The 18,645-nt window shown below is 39.5% G+C and overlaps 2 protein-coding genes across 3 annotated transcripts in view; one reads left to right on the plus strand and one right to left on the minus strand.

The window, feature by feature from the left end:
- Positions 1–10,408, plus strand: part of ago2 (argonaute RISC catalytic component 2) — a 40,068-nt gene extending 29,660 nt beyond the window's left edge. For both annotated transcript variants that reach the window (XM_016992788.2, XM_016992787.2), the window contains exon 19: positions 158–10,408. In XM_016992788.2, the coding sequence (XP_016848277.1) occupies positions 158–266 (109 nt within the window). In that variant the 3' untranslated portion in view covers positions 267–10,408. The remainder of the gene's footprint in view (positions 1–157) is intronic.
- Positions 10,409–11,502: 1,094 nt separating this feature from the next.
- Positions 11,503–16,863, minus strand: chrac1 (chromatin accessibility complex subunit 1). Its single transcript, XM_003219481.4, has 3 exons — positions 16,668–16,863; positions 15,883–16,009; positions 11,503–14,436 (listed from the first exon to the last, which is right to left on the minus strand). The coding sequence occupies exons 1-3, from the start codon at positions 16,821–16,823 to the stop codon at positions 14,297–14,299; spliced, it is 423 nt and encodes a 140-aa protein (XP_003219529.2). The 5' UTR covers positions 16,824–16,863; the 3' UTR covers positions 11,503–14,296.
- Positions 16,864–18,645: the final 1,782 nt, after the last annotated feature.

Raw genomic sequence — 18,645 nt, forward strand, 5'->3', positions numbered from 1 at the left:
TGCCTTTGTCTCTCTTTCAATGTTCTTCTCTCCCTTCTGGCCTTTGCTTGGATATCGCAGTCCCTCAGCCTGATTAAATTGCTTACTTCCTTATGGGGTGAAAAAGGTATCAAAATAAGGGTTTTCTGTTCCTTTTCTCCTTTTCTGTGTCTTGCAGTGCTGAGGGGAGTCATACCTCTGGCCAGAGCAACGGCAGAGATCATCAAGCACTTGCAAAAGCTGTTCAGGTTCATCAGGATACATTACGCACCATGTACTTTGCCTGATATTGCTGCAATGATTTAAGTAACTCACCTCTGAGTTGGATTCACGGGAGACCAGCTGCACTTAGACCAACAGTTGCGCAAGCTACAGCGACAGCCAGCAATGAGTGATGCATCTTTATTTTAATTTTAATTTTTTTTAAAAAAAATATTATAGTTTTTTTTTCCATTTGCAAGGAAGCCTTCCGTCCGGAATTTCAGACTTAATTGCAAACTGCAGACCTGTTCAAAATTGCACAGCAGTTAGAAGTGTGGATTTGCCAAAATCAAAAGCTGCTTGTCAGGAGGAAAGGAAAAAAAGAAACCAGAACCCATCTTTCATAACTATATCTAGAGCTGTGATCTCAGGGCTAAAAAAAATACTTCTCATTTAATTATGCCTTTCCATATATATCTGTATGTCACTGATCTGAGAATACTCAAATTCAGGCTTATCGGGCTTGAGAAGAAACTATGAGTTTGCTTTTATTCCTGAAAAGAGAACAGAATATTAATTTGGGTGCCATTGAGATGTTTGCTCATTCCGGATGCATTCACAAACGTTTTATCATTGAGAAACAAAAAGAGAATCCCTGGGTTGTCTTTAGCTGTCTTATCGAGGAACAGTCTGTGGGGGTCTACGGGCAAAAACGTATTTTTGGAAGTTTGCTCTTGAATGTCTTTCACTGTGCTGTTAAAATTCTTTTGTAGAATGAATTATGGATTTATTTCAGTTAGGGAAAGGAATTTATGTATACTTTAGAATAGGTCCATTGAAAGCTTAGCAAAGTGTGCCATTAAAAAAAGATGTATTTTTTTCCTTTTAAAGAATCCATTTTGATTACTAATCATGGAATTGGTCCTATAGGACTGTGACACTTAATTTTCCAAAGCTTTTTCTAAAGAATACGGGTCTGTTGGTGATACAGTACAATCTTTTTCACTGTTATGTTTGAATTAATGTAAAATTTGTATGTGTTTCACAGTATTAACATGATAGACTAGATGCTATTTATTTTTATTTACTAAGGAGTGCTCAACGTAGTTCTGTTAACATATCATTGGTCGAGAGACTTTTTTTTTTTTTGGATTTTGGAAAAGAGGAACTTGCTATCATGTGGTCACTAGTGATTTGTTTGGGTCTGAACTCACCAACCATGGCTTTTGTCCGTCAGTCTGTGTTTAGTTTTGAACAGGCTTGTATATGCTGGAATGAATGGAGGAGGATGGATTGTAGCAGTACAAATATGCAACGAACATACATGGAGAGGTTTATATATAGCTTGTTTCAGGAAGGACTTTAGTTGATTGGTAAACTCTTCAGCTCTAAAACATTTTTTGTTTTTGTTTTAGCATAGACATTGAAGAACAATTCTTGACTCATTCAAGCACAAATATGATTTTTCTGTCTGATTGTTGAAGAAGTTGAAGGAAAGGAAACTGGCATTTTAGTTGAGGGATATGGTCATCTTAGGCAGGAGATGAACAGAAACAGCGAGGGAAGGGCAGTGTCCTCTTTGAAGATGTATTAGTTCTGTTTGTACAAGATGACTAGACATGACTCTTCAGAGCTGCTATATGAGGCATGGGCAAACTTTGGCCCTCCCTCCAGGTGTTTTGGACTACAACTCCCAAAATTCCTAACAGGCTGTTAGGAATTTTGGGAGTTGTAGTCCAAAACACCTGGAGGGAGGGCCAAAGTTTGCCCATGCCTCATATAGCAGAAAGCCCAGGAAGTTTTCTTCCTAATCCGATCTTTTATCAATTCAGGTTTGTTTTCTTTTTCCTGAAAGCAGAGTTTATGCTTTGTTTGGGTAAGATTTGTTCCCTTTTTTCTCCATTCAGCAAAGTGGGGGAAATGGGATCAGACAGACCGTGCTTGGAACACTGCTGATATTGTAGAACTGATTGTCAATGCCTGAGCAAGTAAATGCTCATTTCTGTTGTTGCCTATAATAATAATTAATTTTTTTTAGGGATTTAACTTGTCTTGTGTATCTGTTGACGTCTGCACTTAGGAAGCAGTGCCTCGCGCTGCCAAATGGATGTGGCTGGAACAACATGCCTTTTGGGGCAGGAATTAATTATCCTTGGTCAGGAATATTGTGGGAAGGGGGCACAATGCACTTGTGTCTTGTCTTGTTTTGTTTCCCAAATCTTGTACACTGCAGTTCTAGTTAATTAATACTGGGCCCAGACGAGGGTCTCTCTCATTTAGAAAGCCTGTTGCAGTCTTTATTCGACTTCTGTAGCATATATACAGCCTTTTCTTTTGGGAGGACTTGCACTTTCCAGCCAGTTGTGTGGATAGACTACAATGTGAAGAGCCTTTCAAGTTGGGCTAATACTTTGGTTTTGAAATTCTTTCATAGTTGGCTTTCTATTTTGAATCATTCTTCCATTCTTTATCTTTTTGGTGCCCAGAAATGATGGACTTGTCATTGTTTTCCTCTCCAGAACTCAGTGGTCAGATCATAACAAAGGTTCGTCATGTCTGTTGTTAGTTTGCAAAGAACAAAAACAGTAGCGGCTATCTTTAGATGGCTGTCGGAACCCATAGACTTCTCTTTTCCTCTATTTTCAAATCATTGAAACATATTCATCAGTATGCAGGTATATGCCTACAACTGACTTATTATTAGAAGCTGGTGTAGATCCTTCTCCAAAGGACTGATGTTGTCTTTTCACTGGTTCATGTGGCAATTCTGAGCGCATATCTTTCTGGGTGGAAGGAGGGCCATTGTTTTCCGGAACTTGGATATTATTAGATCAGGAAGAAGAAACACATGTGTTTCTCTTTTCATCCTATTTACTGTAATCTTAAAAGTGGTGTTTACATTTCCCTCGTTCAATTCATCGTAAGCTAATACTAGGCAAAACTCAGCCTCTGGGTATGTTGGAGGAAAGGTTGTGAGACTGTTTTGAAGCATTTGACAATGCACTTTGAAAAGGTAGGGCACTCTAAATATGCACAACTGCTTTGTATAACATATGCATGAAACCAAAATTCCAAATTGAAACAAAGAATACGCTTTTCTGATGTAGCTGTTTACTTCAACGAATCTTGTAAGCACAGCAATATCTCAGGTGAATGATTTCATACAATTTTATCCAAACTCTTATCCATGAGAACAAAGGGGAATAGTTTACAGCAAGTGAGCGTGACTCTAGGATTTTGGGCACAGAGCTGAACATCTCTTAAAATCTGGCCAGCTTTTTCTTTTGACAATAACTTTAAATTAAACTTACCCTGTGACTAGTTTGGTTTATTTTTTCGAGCTGGTGTTATTTTACTTATAGAAAAATATGGGTCTGATTGCTTTTTAAAATAAAAGGCTCCCTAAATTGGTTAAAACTGACATTGAGTTTTGGGTATTGCAAATTTACACTGCTTATGGCAACGCCAGTCTTTTCTTGTACCTCACTTATAAGGACTTCACTATAAGGATTAGATTGTCCTATGCATTTATCTGTACCATTCCTGGTTTGATGCTTAAACATTTCATGTATCATCTTGGTATGGAAGAATAGAGACTGTTATCTCATCTCTCAAAACATGAAACTTTGACTTTACATCATGTAGAAATTTTGAGGAAATTGAAACACAGCGTCATAAACATGATGCGGATTTGACAGCAGTAACTTGTTTGCTGTTTTCCTTACTCCAAATTTTTAGTAAGAGAGGAAAACAGCATTCAGTAGCAAAGTTGCTATTTTGTACCGCAAACCAGTGAACCAATAATTTTTAACTGAAGCCATTCTATTCTAAAAGAAACATGTAATATAAGTTGGTCTCTTGTGCCTTTTAACCACACTTTTCTTGATGGTAAAAGCACTAATGTCTTCTGTAGCCCATAAGGTTGCCTCTGCGGCCCTTCACTCAGAGGCTGTGCTTTTTTGACCAGAGAGGATGATGTGTTTTGGAGTAGGAAGCCAAGGCAATGGCCCTCCTTGTACTTTGAACCCAGCCAAATTCCTTACATCTCCTCTAATATGGCAATGACGGGAGCATTAGAACAACACCGTCACCTTTAAAAAAATGGTGGGGTTTTTTTTGTGTGTGAACGTAATTTTTGTCTAACTTGTATGACATATCGTGTAGCGGCAAATGAAGTCTGCAAGTTGAGTTGGGAGGTTGTTGAAAGGGAAAGACGTTTCCTTGTCTCTGCTCTTGCTTCCTCCCCTCCTTTTGTTTACTTTGCTGATGATGCCTAATATGCTGGCAGACAACTCCCCTCTTCAAGATACATGTGAAAAAAAGTGCTTGGTCTGTGGCCCGAACCCGAATAATATGTCTCAGTAGGCATCCAAATATAAGCGGGTTGTGTAAGCACCAGAAGAGATGACGATGTGTCCTTTGTATTTGTGTTTTAGGTTGTGTTAGATATGAAATTGGCATGAACATGGGAGGAATTCCATGGCATAATCGTCGTTGTCCAGCCCCATCAAAGCCTTTAAAACAGGAATATCAGAAAGATTGAAATTGTCAGCATACGGAAAGAGCACTGCGCCTTATCTCCTAAAGCAGGCATGGGCAAACTTCGGTCCTCCGGGTGTTTTGGACTTCAACTCCCACAATTCCTAACAGCCTACCAGCTGTTAGGAATTGTGGGAGTTGAAGCCCAAAACACCCGGAGGACCGAAGTTTGCCCATACTTGACTCATAACCAGAGAATAAAATCCTGTGGCGCTTCTTAAGCCATGTAATCTTTACACATAATTGAAAAGAATGTAAATACGTTGTCTCTCTAGTTAACCATCATCTTTTAATTAGAGTATTTTCCTTCAGAAACAGATCTACTTTTTATGTAAACAATAGCTTTGTGGACTTGTAGTTGCTGCAGATTGTGGCCGAGACCACGCAGTATATTTCGTTCTTACATTTGTACTCTTTTGACAGCTTACTTCTAAATGCCTCCCGGGTATCATTTCTGGGAGAAAACCCAAGCAGGACGTGATTGCACTGATAATTATTTTCACTTTCTTACTGTAATGGACTTTCTATTGGGCTCTGCTGTAGCTGTTGGACTAATCGTTTACTTAGTGTTAGGTCTGACCGAAGGAGAAACGCTCTTGTGTTCGTTGTCGTGTTTGTAGAGCGGATAGGCCCGTCTTACAGTATTAAGAGATGAACTGAATGCACATATTGTTTCCCGGATTGTATCCATTTAGCATGTGCCGCTGCAAATCCTTTTGAGGGCATAGCTGCATATTTTGCTTAGTGTATGTTGTTGAATTTTGGTCTGTCTTCACTCCATAGTTTCTTTTCTGTCCCTCTCCAAAATGCACTTTGTTTGCAGAATGCTCTCGTACACTTGGCTGTGCTTAGCTTATCCATGCCCGTTTTGTTTTGCCATTACTCACACTTTTTGGTTATGAAGAGTTCAGATTCTTCGATTGTGATAGAGAACCATGGGAGCTCCTTCACCTGGGACGCTTCAACCCGACTGGGCTCATTTGAAGCTATTCCGATCCAACCTTACTTGGAAGCCTTTGTCCATACGAATCAATGTGATTTGGAAGGCTAGTGATGAACATTGTCCTTTCTTTATCTAATAACCATCCTGGGCACAAATATATCTTTTGGCAGTTTGCTGTTCTCTACAATATTTATCTACCTTTGGAATACTTAATAAATAGAGCTTATTAGAAAAGCTGTTGTCCTTGCACAGCTGTCGAGGCTCTTTCATACACTTTTCCTCCCATTGTCAGTCTATTGATCATCCTAAGCTTAGTGTTTTGTTTATTTGTGTAATGTACCTTATTGAGTCCCATTTAAACTTCTAGGTAGTTTTTTTGGGGTGTGTGTTTTGCCTGAAGTATTTAAAAGAGAATGTAACGACTTGGAAAGATTTAAGCAGCATATTCATCAGGTAGCAAGCAAATCGAGTTTAAAACTACCTCCTGCAATCTTTGAAAGAGATGAGGGTGTTTTCCTTCCTAACATGGGATTTATCTTTATGGGAAGTAGCCAAATTTCACTGAAGGACTTGAGTTGCTATGACCTTTTATTGACTTCTGGTTGAGAAGGTATTCACTTATTAGTATCCAAGGTCAGGTGCCATTCAGGGACTTCTAACATCATTAATCAGAAAGAGCAAGTTGGATAAAATCCATAGGAAACTGTGTATCTTGTGAAATATGAGGCAAGTTACTTTTGCAGATTTTACTTCTGCAGATTTTATCATTTCATTAGGAACACAAAAAGAGCAAAAAAATACTATGCATTAGTCAACTTGGTTCTTGTGATTGCATTTTTCCATACTGTTATTTCCAGGGCAGAAATGTATTACTATATAAACATTGAGTGCACTTTTGGGCACTTTGTATGACTGCATTTGAGGTGCTTTGTCCAGGATCCAAAAAGATGCTTGGGATGCACCAAGGGGCTTGGGTCGCTATCCTTTTCCTTTGATCCTAGCAGATCCCTGATTTCAACATTTCTGTTTTAGAACAGGCTTTCCTTTCTTGTATTTGCGGAGGGTGTTCAAAAAGAAAAGAGCAGCCCTGTGTGTTTTATGCAGAACCCGTTGAGGTGTCCTTTGGATCCACTGGTGTATAGTGTGCATACTGGAAGGTGCTTTAAACATTTTGAATCTAGGAGGAAATTATGTGTTAATTTTAAATATATATATATACTATTTAGGTATTTTTTCCTTGAAACTGTATTGTTAAATATGATATTTTTCCCTCTAGTAGTCAATATAATTTATATAAACTCAAAATCTGCCAAAAAAAAGGTTATTGAATGTTTTATGAGTGTGTCCTGTGTCATTGTGCAGTGATTCGGTCATGCCTCATATCTTGAAATGAGCGCAAGTACAACTCAAGGTGCTTTTATCTCAAAATGAAACTGTAGAAAACCTGTTGTGTAATATCACATTGTTCTGATTGAATACATCATGCTTTGCATAAGTAAGTGTATTGCTGTCAAGACTGCTACCTTATATTGTAGGGCTGTTCCCCACAAATTGCATACTGTGACATAGGATATTCAATTCAAGTCATATTGAGTCTCATCATGTGAGCCGTTCATTAACATTGTGCTCTGGAATGTGAGTGAAACATTTTCTCCAAAATTTAGCTGTGTTTACTAATGGTTTCCTGATAGGTCTGTTTGTAGTTTTTCTATTTAAGTTTTGCACCCAAACCATGTGGTAACGTTTTGGCCAGCAGACTCTGCCATCAGAGATTGTTGTGATAGTTCTCTGGAGATTCGGAAGTGGGTTGTCATGTAGCATAATGCTAGTTGCCATTCAGGTCCAGCATGAGGTTTGGAAGATGAGATGTTGCCATGTAGACAGATCAGTGGTGTAGCTCAGCCAGTTTTTCAGCTAGACAGCAACTTGAGCTCATGAACCCAGGATCCACAGCTGTTCTGGATCGTAGTGCCAGAAAGTCAGCAATCCAATTCAGATTTTTTCCCCCAGACCCTTATTTTGATAGACCTATTCTTGTTTTCCCAGCCAGAAAGCTTCTTCAGCAGTTGTTTACTCCTGGAGGTCTCATGGATCTTGGGAGATTGTTTTTTTTAAAACAAACAAACAAACAAAACTGATATATCTTTTTGGTCTAATGTAGTAAGGCTGCTCTTAGGTTTATCTCAGGTATGGGCAAACTTCAACCCTCCAGGTGTTTTGGACTTCAACTCCCACAATTCCTCATAACCAAACTTTGCCCTTGCCTGATGTATCCTGATGACAGATTTGTTTGGAAAGGGACCTCTGTTCAGCATATCATTGTGGAATTGCAGGAAATATCTGGTGGCACATATATTTGAACAGCACAGTTACTTTTTGGAGAAAGATGCTAATGTCTTGAAAGTGAGCCTAGGAGTAACGTCTGCTGCAGCTATAACCTTTTGGGAGATCTCCAAACTCAGGCAGCTTTTCCCTTTAGACAATTGAAATGGTCCAAACATACCAGTGCAACGAAGCAAGAGTGATATATGCAAATAGCTCTGACCTATCTTTAGTCTTGCGAGTCTCTCAAGATCATGCCCGGGAAACCAGTGCTTTGTGGGGAAAGGGTTTGGGCCTGCTGCCCTCCTTTAAAAACAAAGCAAAAAAACTACCTCTGAGATTGCAGTATTGTCAGCATCTTTTTAGTTCTTTTTGTGTAGTAGAATGATGTGGGGGACAGAGGAGTTGCCGGGGTGTTTTCTTTACCATTTTGCATTTCCTACTGATAAAAAAACCTGCTGATGATAATCCCATAGATTTCTGAGGAGGTGCTTTTTTAACGTGACCTTTCTTTCCTTTCCATATATTACAAGAGCTACAATGTCTGCTGTTCCCCTTCGTGGCTGCTCATACATAAAGGGATTTTAGGAGTCTATTTTTTAAAATGCACCCAATGAATGCACACCAAGCGAGAAACACATGGGCTGGAGGGAAGTAAGTTGTGCTGCTTTCTTGAATGCTCCCAGATGGGGGAGAGGCTTTGCTATTTGTCCATTTTATTAAAAAGGTCTCGAAATTCCGAGACCCATGAGACCCATGGGCAAAACTGATCTGCCAGTTTTGATTAATGCATAATAGCAACAGATAAATGAAGTGATGAAAGTCCAGAATGTCTGGTGTAATCTATGATTTGGTATATTCTCAATTTGACTGACAACTTCTCGGAGTCACTAATTTGTAGTTTAGCATGAGCAGTTACTTATGTGCTTAAGTTTCTTGGATGTGTGTGTGTGTGAGGAGAAATCCAGACTAATTGGTTCTGATTGAAAATATTAGGTGTGACCCATGGGACCGCCGTTCAGCCACGTTCAACCTGAGTAAAAGAAATAGGAACTTCTGTATCATACGGAATTGTATTCCTCTTTTCCCTGGAAGGAGAATGAGGTTTGGGATTCTTTCTCTTAAAAAGTTTGTCTTCCTTTGGAAATTAGCCAGTCAGTGAGAAGAGGACAGGAGCGAAGGGCCTTATTTCAAATGGTACTAAGCAAAAATACAAAAACCTACAGGGCAGTTGTACATGTCTGCTCAGGAGTAAGCCCCGTTGCTTCCAGTGGGGCTTACTCTCAGGTCAGAGAGTAAAAGGACTGCAGCCTTAACTAGTTTACACCCTTTTGCTGCCTGAGTTGTTGCAGGGACCCAGGCTTGCAGGATATAGCAAACTGTAAAATTAGGGAAGGTTATTTCTACCCGTTTTGTGACATCTGTAAAGTTGCCATTTCATTCTATAGATTGTACACTTCATACATTCATGTATAAAAAGTTCCAAGTATGAGAACTAGTGTTAATGCAGTATATGTACCTTAATTTCCAGTGACATGCTTGCTTGATGCTATGTGGTGATGTTTTCTTAACGTAAGCCTTAACAGATGTATTAAACTCGTCCAAGATCAGAATATGCAAAAACAATAAGACTAGATCTTTTCCTATGAAGGCACAAGAGGATTTTTAAAACAAAAACAAAATTAAGTGGTCTGTCCTTAAAACCAGACTAAGTTTTTGAGGAGGTAGCATAGGTATTTACGGGCCGCCTCCTCATCCTTCCCCAATTTTCACAGAATTTATGTATCCTGGGTTTAGTTCCAGGATACAGCCGTGCTATTGATCCAATCATAATCCTGAGATATGGAGAAAAATCCTTTTGAAAGGGCTAGGGGATTAATATAGATACAGATTCATTCCCCCAACTGGAGCGTAGTTGTGTGAAAGAGAAGTCTGACTATATAAGAAAATTGTAAATATGTACAAGAACTCTGCAATAGTGATTTTTTTTTTCATCCTATAACTGACATAGAATCATTCTGTCTTCAAGGCTATTTAGACTAATGGTAAATGGGCAGCAGGGACCCAGCTCTCTTTCCAGTTTGGATCTACCTCAGACGAAGCAGTTGGGTGCTAATTTTATTCAAATTAAACATTGAGATTGTCCAAAGTGACCAAACAATATGTGATGATATACTTGTCCTCTGAAGGCAAGGGTTGCCTTTGCAGGGGGGAATTGCGTTATTGAAAAAAATGCATTTGATTTCTTATTTGTGCCTTTTGCGTTGAGTCCCAATGCATAGCAAAATCAAGTCATAACTCCTATACGAGAAGCAAAATTCTTTTTAAACAGCAAACCTGAAAACTGTGTTCGGTTTCGTAAAAAAAAAATGAAAGTATATTTTTCATGTATGAAATTTAAAAAATAAAACAGCATAAATGGAATGCTTGTAACGTGGAGGGATTTTTTAAAATGAACCAAGACAGGAAGAAAACATTAACATTTAGAGTCCAAACTATTCTATGCATATATGCGTGTGGCCATATATATATATATACACTATGCTCGGTGTAGTGTCTTGTTTGCTGGGAGAAAATTGCTTGGGAGTTTATTCTTGGGATGTGCAAACCAAGCTTTATGTGTGGGATGCCTCACCTATTTCTGTGAAGGGAGCAGATCTGTTTCCTCTGTTTCAATAGGAGAGGCTCTGGTCACATTTGGATGATCGAAACCTTAGCTTAATAAGTACGGGCAGCCTGTGCTCTTTTTGGTTTGAACAGTAAGGCAAGATGGGAAGTTGCAAAGAACTACAGCCTCCCGTTACGTCCAAACCAGGAAACTATGGGTAATGGCTTCCAAGCAAGACTAATAATGGTTTTATGATTGCTTCCATTTGCTGGCATTTCTGGGAGTTGTTAGCCTACCCTATGTATATGTCTAGACCGGGCATGGGCACACTTCAGCCTTCCAGATGTTTGGACTTCAACTCCCACAATTCCCAACAGCCGGTAGGCTGTTGGGAATTGTAGGAGTTGAAGTCCAAACATCTGGAGGGCTGAAGTGTGCCCATGCCTGGTATATACGGCAAGTTTCTGATTTGGATATAAAGGGAAACTAGTTAACTATGGCTTCCTGGAATATGAGAAAGAAAACTCCAAACGAGAGCACCCGAAGCTCATGCATATCAGCTTATTACAGCTGGGTTTTGATCTTTTCATAAATTTTTCATAGGAGAGCCCGGAATGTGTGTGGAAGTGTGTGTATATGTAGCTACTATACCTAAGCTGTGTATATATACATGTATATGTAAGAAAAAAGAAAAGAGAAAAGTGGAAGTGGTGTGTGCATATGTCAGGTAAGGAAATAGAAGAACATCAAATTAACTTTCTGCATGCTTTTATATATAACAAGTTTGGGATACCCTTTTATATAAAACTTTTTTTACTTGCTTTTTTTGGAGACTGAGTTGTAATATATTATTGTTTTTGAAGATTGGAGATCTGACTTTATAAACAATAAACCAATACAGCATGGAAAATCGTGAAATACTATTTAGTTTTAATATTGAAAAAAAGCAAAAAAACAAAAACAGAGCACCAACATTCCTAAATGACAGGATTTAAGCTATACCCTAAAGGAGATTTTTTTTTGTTTTGCTGCAGAGAGACTCAAATCAACAGGAAAAAAAATGTGTGTATTACAAAAACTGTCCCGATGGGTCTATAAGTAAAGCTATATTTTATAAAAGAGTAACCATCCTTTTAATATGCTGCATATAAGCGATCAGCATTGTTGCACTTTCTCAGTAATAATGTCCTATAAATTGGCTGATGGTAAAGAACTGTAACATGTTTTTTTAATGTACCATAGTACTTTTGGGCAGATGGTAAGACTTACAGGTACCTCAAGATTGAAACAAGAGCCTGAATATGCTGCATTTTGTTCCTTTTTATTTCATAGAGCATTGCGTTTGGCTGTCATTAGTTTTATTGTTGTTAACTGGCTACCTGGCTTTTAATTTGTATTTGTTGGATCCCCTTAAGGAACTTGGAGAGTCGGTCTCTCTCTTCACTTGGTTAGAGATTCTTATCCTTTACTGGTTGTGTGTTCAGTAGTTGATATCAAGTCTGCCCTGCATTGTACCGTAGAGGATGTAGTGACTGTTTTTACAGAGTGGATTTTGAGAAAAAGGTTCCTCAGCTTTGAAAACAGACAATATATGTTGCCTCTTGCTTTATCATAACAGGACAAGACCGAAACAGCAGGAAGGGGTGTTGCTTGTTGCTTTCCAACTCAAGAGAAGCAGTCTAATAATTATTATACATTGACCAAGAAATAAGCTAATAAAGGTGAGGAAAAGCTGGGAGCCTGAGCCAAAGTATTAAGCCACCTCTGCAAAACTCTGAAATTGAAGTAATATCAAGGTGACCCCAAGCAACACATTCCCTGTTGCTTGGATGCACCAGATCGAACTTCAATAGTCCATGGTTCCTCAGATACATTGCAAAGGGAGTTAGTTCATTCATTCATTCCTGTTGGGGTGAGAGGAAGAGAGCAACTCTTGAACAAAGCTCCGGGAGACTGTGAAAAAATTCAACATCTATTGTCTTGTTTTGAAGCTTCACTGGTTCCTTTTTCCACGTTTTGTTTTACAGCTTGCTAGTAAAAATATTTTGCACTACCTTCTGCAATAAACTCATGACAAACTAACATTTGTTTTTTTTGGTTTCTTGTGTATATGTGTGTGTATATATTATAAACTACTACTAAAGACTTAGCGTAGTGTTTTTACCTCCATACTACATATGTAACGAGCTCAAAATGCTGTAAATCTTGATGAAATATGTGAATGATATTTTATAAAGTTATTTTGTATGGTGTCAATTTTGTTTCTGCCTCATAGTATGTCAATAAATTACTCATATTTACAAGTTCAAATGTATTTTTCTTTCCTTTTATTAATTTTAGTTGCCAGAGTAATAACCTAAAGTAGGCTTGGGCAAACTTTGGCCCTCCAGGTGTTTTGGACTTCAACTCCCACAATACTGGTTGTTAGAAATTGTGAGAGTTGAAGTCCAAAACACCTGGAGGGCCAAAGTTTGCCCATGCCTGTTCCATCCCCATCAGTGGACTGATTTCACAAAGACTTACTAAAACGAGATATTAAGGCTGCATCAACACTATAGAATAAATGCAGTTCAACACATTTAACTGCCATGGCTCAAATTGTATGGGATCCTGGGACTTGTAGTTTGGTGAGGCTGCAGCATTCTTCGGCAGAGAAAGGGCAAAGAGGTTTTAAGGCTGACTGTAAAATTACAACTGCCACAATCCCATAGCATAGTGCTGTGGCAGTTAATTTGCGTTCCAAAATTTTGTAATTGATCACCATGAAGTGGTGTCTTATCATTCACAACATCCATGCTTGCCCCTCAGCCACACAATCCAAATTTTACCAGCATACAATATAGGTAATTAAAAGAGGAGAAAACACACACTTCTATCATGGCACCTTATTTCTCAATAAGTTTAAGGTTTTTTTAAATAAGAGAAATACTTGTGTAGTCATACAAAATATGTGACTTCGAATGATAGTCTCAACTCATCAGCATTTATAAAACACAAGCACTATCGTAGATACATGTAGCTTCTACAATTCTTTCCACTGTGGCGACAAACATACTGCTTCTTTACTCAAATGGTACTCAAATCTATTAATACAAACCTCATTATAAAAACAGGAATGTTTTTGTCTGTTCTACATGCAATCTATATTCAAAATCTTCCAAATGAACATATTAACCAAATATACATATTGACCTGAAGCAGCAGGGTAGTGATTTTCCTTCCCTTAAGGCCACACAATCTTTTTTAACTACATTCATAACAAACAAATCTGAAACAAATCCTAAACAAATGTAGCCTGGCTTCTATGAAGCTGCTTAATTAACAGCTCCCTTTTAGAGAAGCAAAGTAATTCCCTTGCAGCTCATAGGGAAAAACCATCATTTGGCAAGTAAAGAATAATTGAACTTTTGAAGTTTGCCCAATATGGGCAAAGAGTGTGAGGCCTCTGAACTGAAAATGGATTTATCCTCCTGACAAGAAAGCTTAGTCATTCTCTGAAGGGCTATAGTTTATAGGATACAAAAGATATATTCTGTACATACTGAATTTCAGTTAAGTCTCTAGAAAAATGGTAGTTGAAGCAGCTTGGGAATCCCACTTGTTCACTTTGCAATCAATACAGACACTGCAGGAATCGGCATGCCCAGAAATAATTTCAAAATGTTTATGAAACAACCTGGGATGAACATCATCACTTCTCAGACTCAAGATGTGTCTTCATCTTCACTTCCATTTTCACTATTTTCATCTTCTTCTTCTTCATCCTCCTCCTCCTGTTCCCCTTTCTTTTCCTTTTCAAGCATTTTTAGGTATTTGCTTGCTAAAATCTTCTTTGGCAGGATATCTGGAAGAATATCACTATAGTATTACAACTGAGTACATTTCCAATCCCAATTCCAAAATAGCTACTTCTTATCATCTGCAAGGTTCACCATGGAATCAGAATTTTACACTTTCAGAATACAAGAATGAAAGCCCTAATAAAGACGGGCATCTGCAGTAAGCTTTGCAAACTTGGGCCCTCCAGGTGTTTTGGACTTCAACTCCCACAATTCCTAACAGCCTACTGCTATGAATTTTCCATGCTGTTTAATTGTTGTTAAACCACAGAAAAATCCACTCTCAAAACATATTTCATATTTTTAATGTGTCATTTCCTCCTGCCTAGAAACTCAAAGCACTGGGTTGCTGCGAGTTTTCTGGGCTGTATAGCCATGTTCCAGAAACATTCTCTCGTGGTGTTTCACCCACATCTATGGCAGGCATCCTTGGAGGTTGTGAAATCTGTTGGAAACTGCAAGTGGGGTTTATATATCTGTGGAATGTTCAGGGTGGGAGAAAGAACTCTTGTCTGTTGGAAGAAAGTGTGAATGTTTCAATTGGCCACCTTGATTAGTATTGAATAGCCTGGCAGCTTCAAAGCCTGGCTGTATCCTGCCTGGGGGAATCCTTTGTTGAGAAGTGTTAACTGGCCCTGATTGTTTCATGTCTGGAATTCCTCTGTCTTCTGAATGTTGTTCTTTATTTAGTGTCCTGATTTTAGTGTTTTTTTTAATATTGGTTGCGATTTTGTTCATTGTTATGGTTTCTTCCTTTCCATTTAGTGTCCACATGCTTGTGGATTTCAGTTGGTTTCTCTGTGTACTCTGACATGGTTGTTGTGGGAGTGGTCCAGCATTTCTATACTCTCAAATAATATGCTGTGTCCAGGTTGGTTCATCAAGTGCTCTGCTATGGATAACTTCTCTGGTTGAGTTTGTCTGCAGTGCCTTTCATGTTCCTTATGTTTGGCCAATGCTGCCTTTGGTGGTCCCTATGCAGATTTGCCCACAGCTGCATGGTATACGGCAGACTCCTGCAGAGGTGAGAGGATTCCTCTTGTCCTTCGCTGAACGTAGCATTTGTTGGATTTTCTTAGTGGGTCTGCAGATAGTTTGTAAGTTGTGTTTCTTCCTCAGCTTCCCTATGTGGTCAGTGGTTCCTTTGATGTATGATAAGAACACTTTTTCTCTGGGTGGATCTTTATCTTTACTCTCATGGCTTGTTCTTGGCCTTGCAGCTCTTCTAATGTCTGGCGGAGTATCCACTGGCCTATAGAGCCCAGTTTAGGTGGAGATGTTAGGAACTATGAGAGTTGGAGTCCAAAACAACTGGAGGGCCCAAGTTTGCCCAGCCCTGCCTTAGGAGATACGTAGCAGCCTAGGCAACTCTCTAGGCATGGCGCTAGATATGGTATGTTTTCCATTTGTTACATCATGTTACTTATTTACAGAATTGTGTAAATACCTACCTGCCAAGAACTGAAAGGTCTCGGATTTCTCTGCCGCGTGGGACAGGTCGCTGTAGGTTAAGGCCTTGCTCTCCTTGCCATGGCCGTGTTTGTAGGAGTATGTGGCTAAGCACTGGACGAACATCTCCTAAGGACAAGACAAATACAGCCAGGCATAGAACTCAGGTTGCATTCATGTTTGGCCAGTTACACTCATCACCTTGGACGAACATTATGCTTGTCTGTAGATAAAGATACTAAAGGATAGTATTAGGCCAGGGCTGTGGCGCAAGCTGGTGAGCAGCCAGCTGCAGCCAGCTGAGACCAATCACTCTGACCAAGAGGTCATGAGTTCGAGGCCAGCTCGGAGCCTGCGTTTATCTTTGTTCTATGTCAAGGCATTGAATGTTTGCCTTATATGTGTAATGTGATCAGCCCTGCAAATAAATAAATAAATAAAGTATCGGGATGTCATGACACCCAATACTTCTTCTAGTGTTGTTAAACACGGGGAATGTATGTTCTATTTGGATATCTAAACAAAATAAAACATTTCTTGAGGTCTAAGCTTAAGGAGAAACAAAACCACAAAATGTGGGAAGAAAGTAAGTTACAAAGTCTAATTGCTAAAGCAGGCCTGGGCCCACTTGGGGATGCTCCAGGAGTTTTGGACTACAACTCCCACAATTCCTAACAGCCTAGCGGCTGTTAGGAATTGTGGGAGTTGTAGTCCAAAACCCCTGGAGGGAAGGCCCAAGTGGGCCCAGGCCTGCCTGAAGAGAAGCTGGCCCTGTTTTGAGCAGCACCGTGGCCTTGGCGGTGAGGAAGATGGCGTCCGGGTTGATGCTGGAGACTTCGGGCGAGCTCTTCATGATCACGCGGATCCGAGACAAAGGCAAAGAGACCAACCGGTTCTCGCCGCCCCCGCTGCGTCCCGACGCTCCGCTCTGCCCCGCCGCCATCTTGGATCAGGACCACGCCCCCTTTCCCGTTCCGCGCGCACAGGCCGCGTTGCCTCTTGGGATTTGTTGTTCCGTCCTCACAAGCTGCCCACTGCCGCCCGGGCAGGAATAACTACGCGTCCCACAAGGCATTGCGGGCACGATGAAGCCTCGCCCAGCGGTGACAGCTTCACGCGCTACTGCCTTGCGCCTAGAGGAGCCAATAGGAAAACACATCTATGCTAATGTTTAGTATTTTGAGTCCTAAAGCGGGAAATACATAAACCACACACACACACACACACACACATACACTTCGTTTTGTAATAAAATACAAGCTTTTTATTTATTTACTAGCTGTGCCCGGCCACGCGTTGCTGTGGCGAAGTATGGTAGTATGGGAAATAAAGTATTGAGGAATTGGTGGTAGTTAAGGTCAAGGGTAAACGTTTTCCCCTGACGTTAAGTCCAGTCGTGTCTGATTCTGGGGGTTGGTGCTCATCTCCATTTCTAAGCCGAAGAGCCGGCGTTGTCCGTAGACTCCTCCAAGGTCATGTGGGATGACTGCATGGAGCGGCGTTACCTTCCCACCGGAGCAGTACCTATTGATGCACTCACATTTACATGTTTTTGAACTTCTGGGTTGGCAGAAGCTGGGGCTAACAGTGGGGGCTCTGTCAGTTCCCCCAATTCAAACCTGCGGCCTTTCGGTCCAGAAGTTCAGCAGCTCAGCGCTTTAACATGCTGTGCCATCAGGGGACATTATTTCCTAAAGGTTGTGAATATACAATATTTCTGATTGTTTTGTTTTTTTTTGTCTGTTGGAGGCAAGTATGAATGCTGCAATTAGGAAAAATGATTAGGATGTAATGGCCTTGCAGATTTAAAGCCTAGCTGTTTCCTCCCTGAGTGATTTTTTTGTTGGGAGGTGTTAGCTGGCCCTGATTGTTTCCTGTCTGGAATTACCTTGTTTTCAGAGTGGTGTTGTTTGCGATATTTTATATGCTTCTACTGTCTGTGGCCCTGAGAAAACAGAGGATTGGCCAGACTTTGATTATGGGAATCCTTTGTTGGGAGGTGTTAGCTGGCCCTGATTGTTTTCTGTGTGGAATTCCCCTATTTTCAGAGTGTTGTTCTTTATTTAGTGTTCTGATTTTAGAGATTGTATTGTTCTGTTTTATTATACCACATTAATTTTTATATATTCTGATTTTAGTGTTTTTGAATACTTGGAGCCAGATTGTATTCATTTTCACGGTTGACCGCAACACAATAATAATAATAATAATAATAGTAAGGATAGTAATGATAGTAATAATAATGACTTTGGTAATACATAGTGCTTCACTGCCTTCTCAGCTTCCTTTCTGGAAGAATCCTTTCTTGGGAGGTGTTAGCTGGCCCTGATTGTTTCCTTTGTGGAATTTCTAATTTCCTTGCTTTATTTACTTTCTTTATTTCTTTATTTCTTTATTACTGTCCTGGTTTTAGAGATTATATTGTTCTGCATTATTCTATCCTAGAAATTATTTCATATCAAAGTAGAATCTCACTTATCCAACATTCGCTTATACAATGTTCTGGATTATCCAACACAGTCTGCCTTTTCATAATCAATGTTTTTGTAGTCAGTGTTTCAAATTCATTGTGATATTTTACTGGTAAATTTGTAAATACAGTACAGTAGAGTCTCACTTATCCAACATAAGTGGGCTGGCAAAATGTTGGATAACCGAATATGTTGGATAATAAGGAGGCGTTAAGGAAAAGCCTATTAAATATCAAATTAGGTTATGATTTTACAAATGAAACACCAAAACATCATGTTAGACAACAAATTTGG

This window comes from Anolis carolinensis, chromosome 4, assembly GCF_035594765.1.
Source record: "Anolis carolinensis isolate JA03-04 chromosome 4, rAnoCar3.1.pri, whole genome shotgun sequence".
NCBI classification, from domain to species: Eukaryota; Metazoa; Chordata; class Lepidosauria; order Squamata; family Dactyloidae; genus Anolis; species Anolis carolinensis.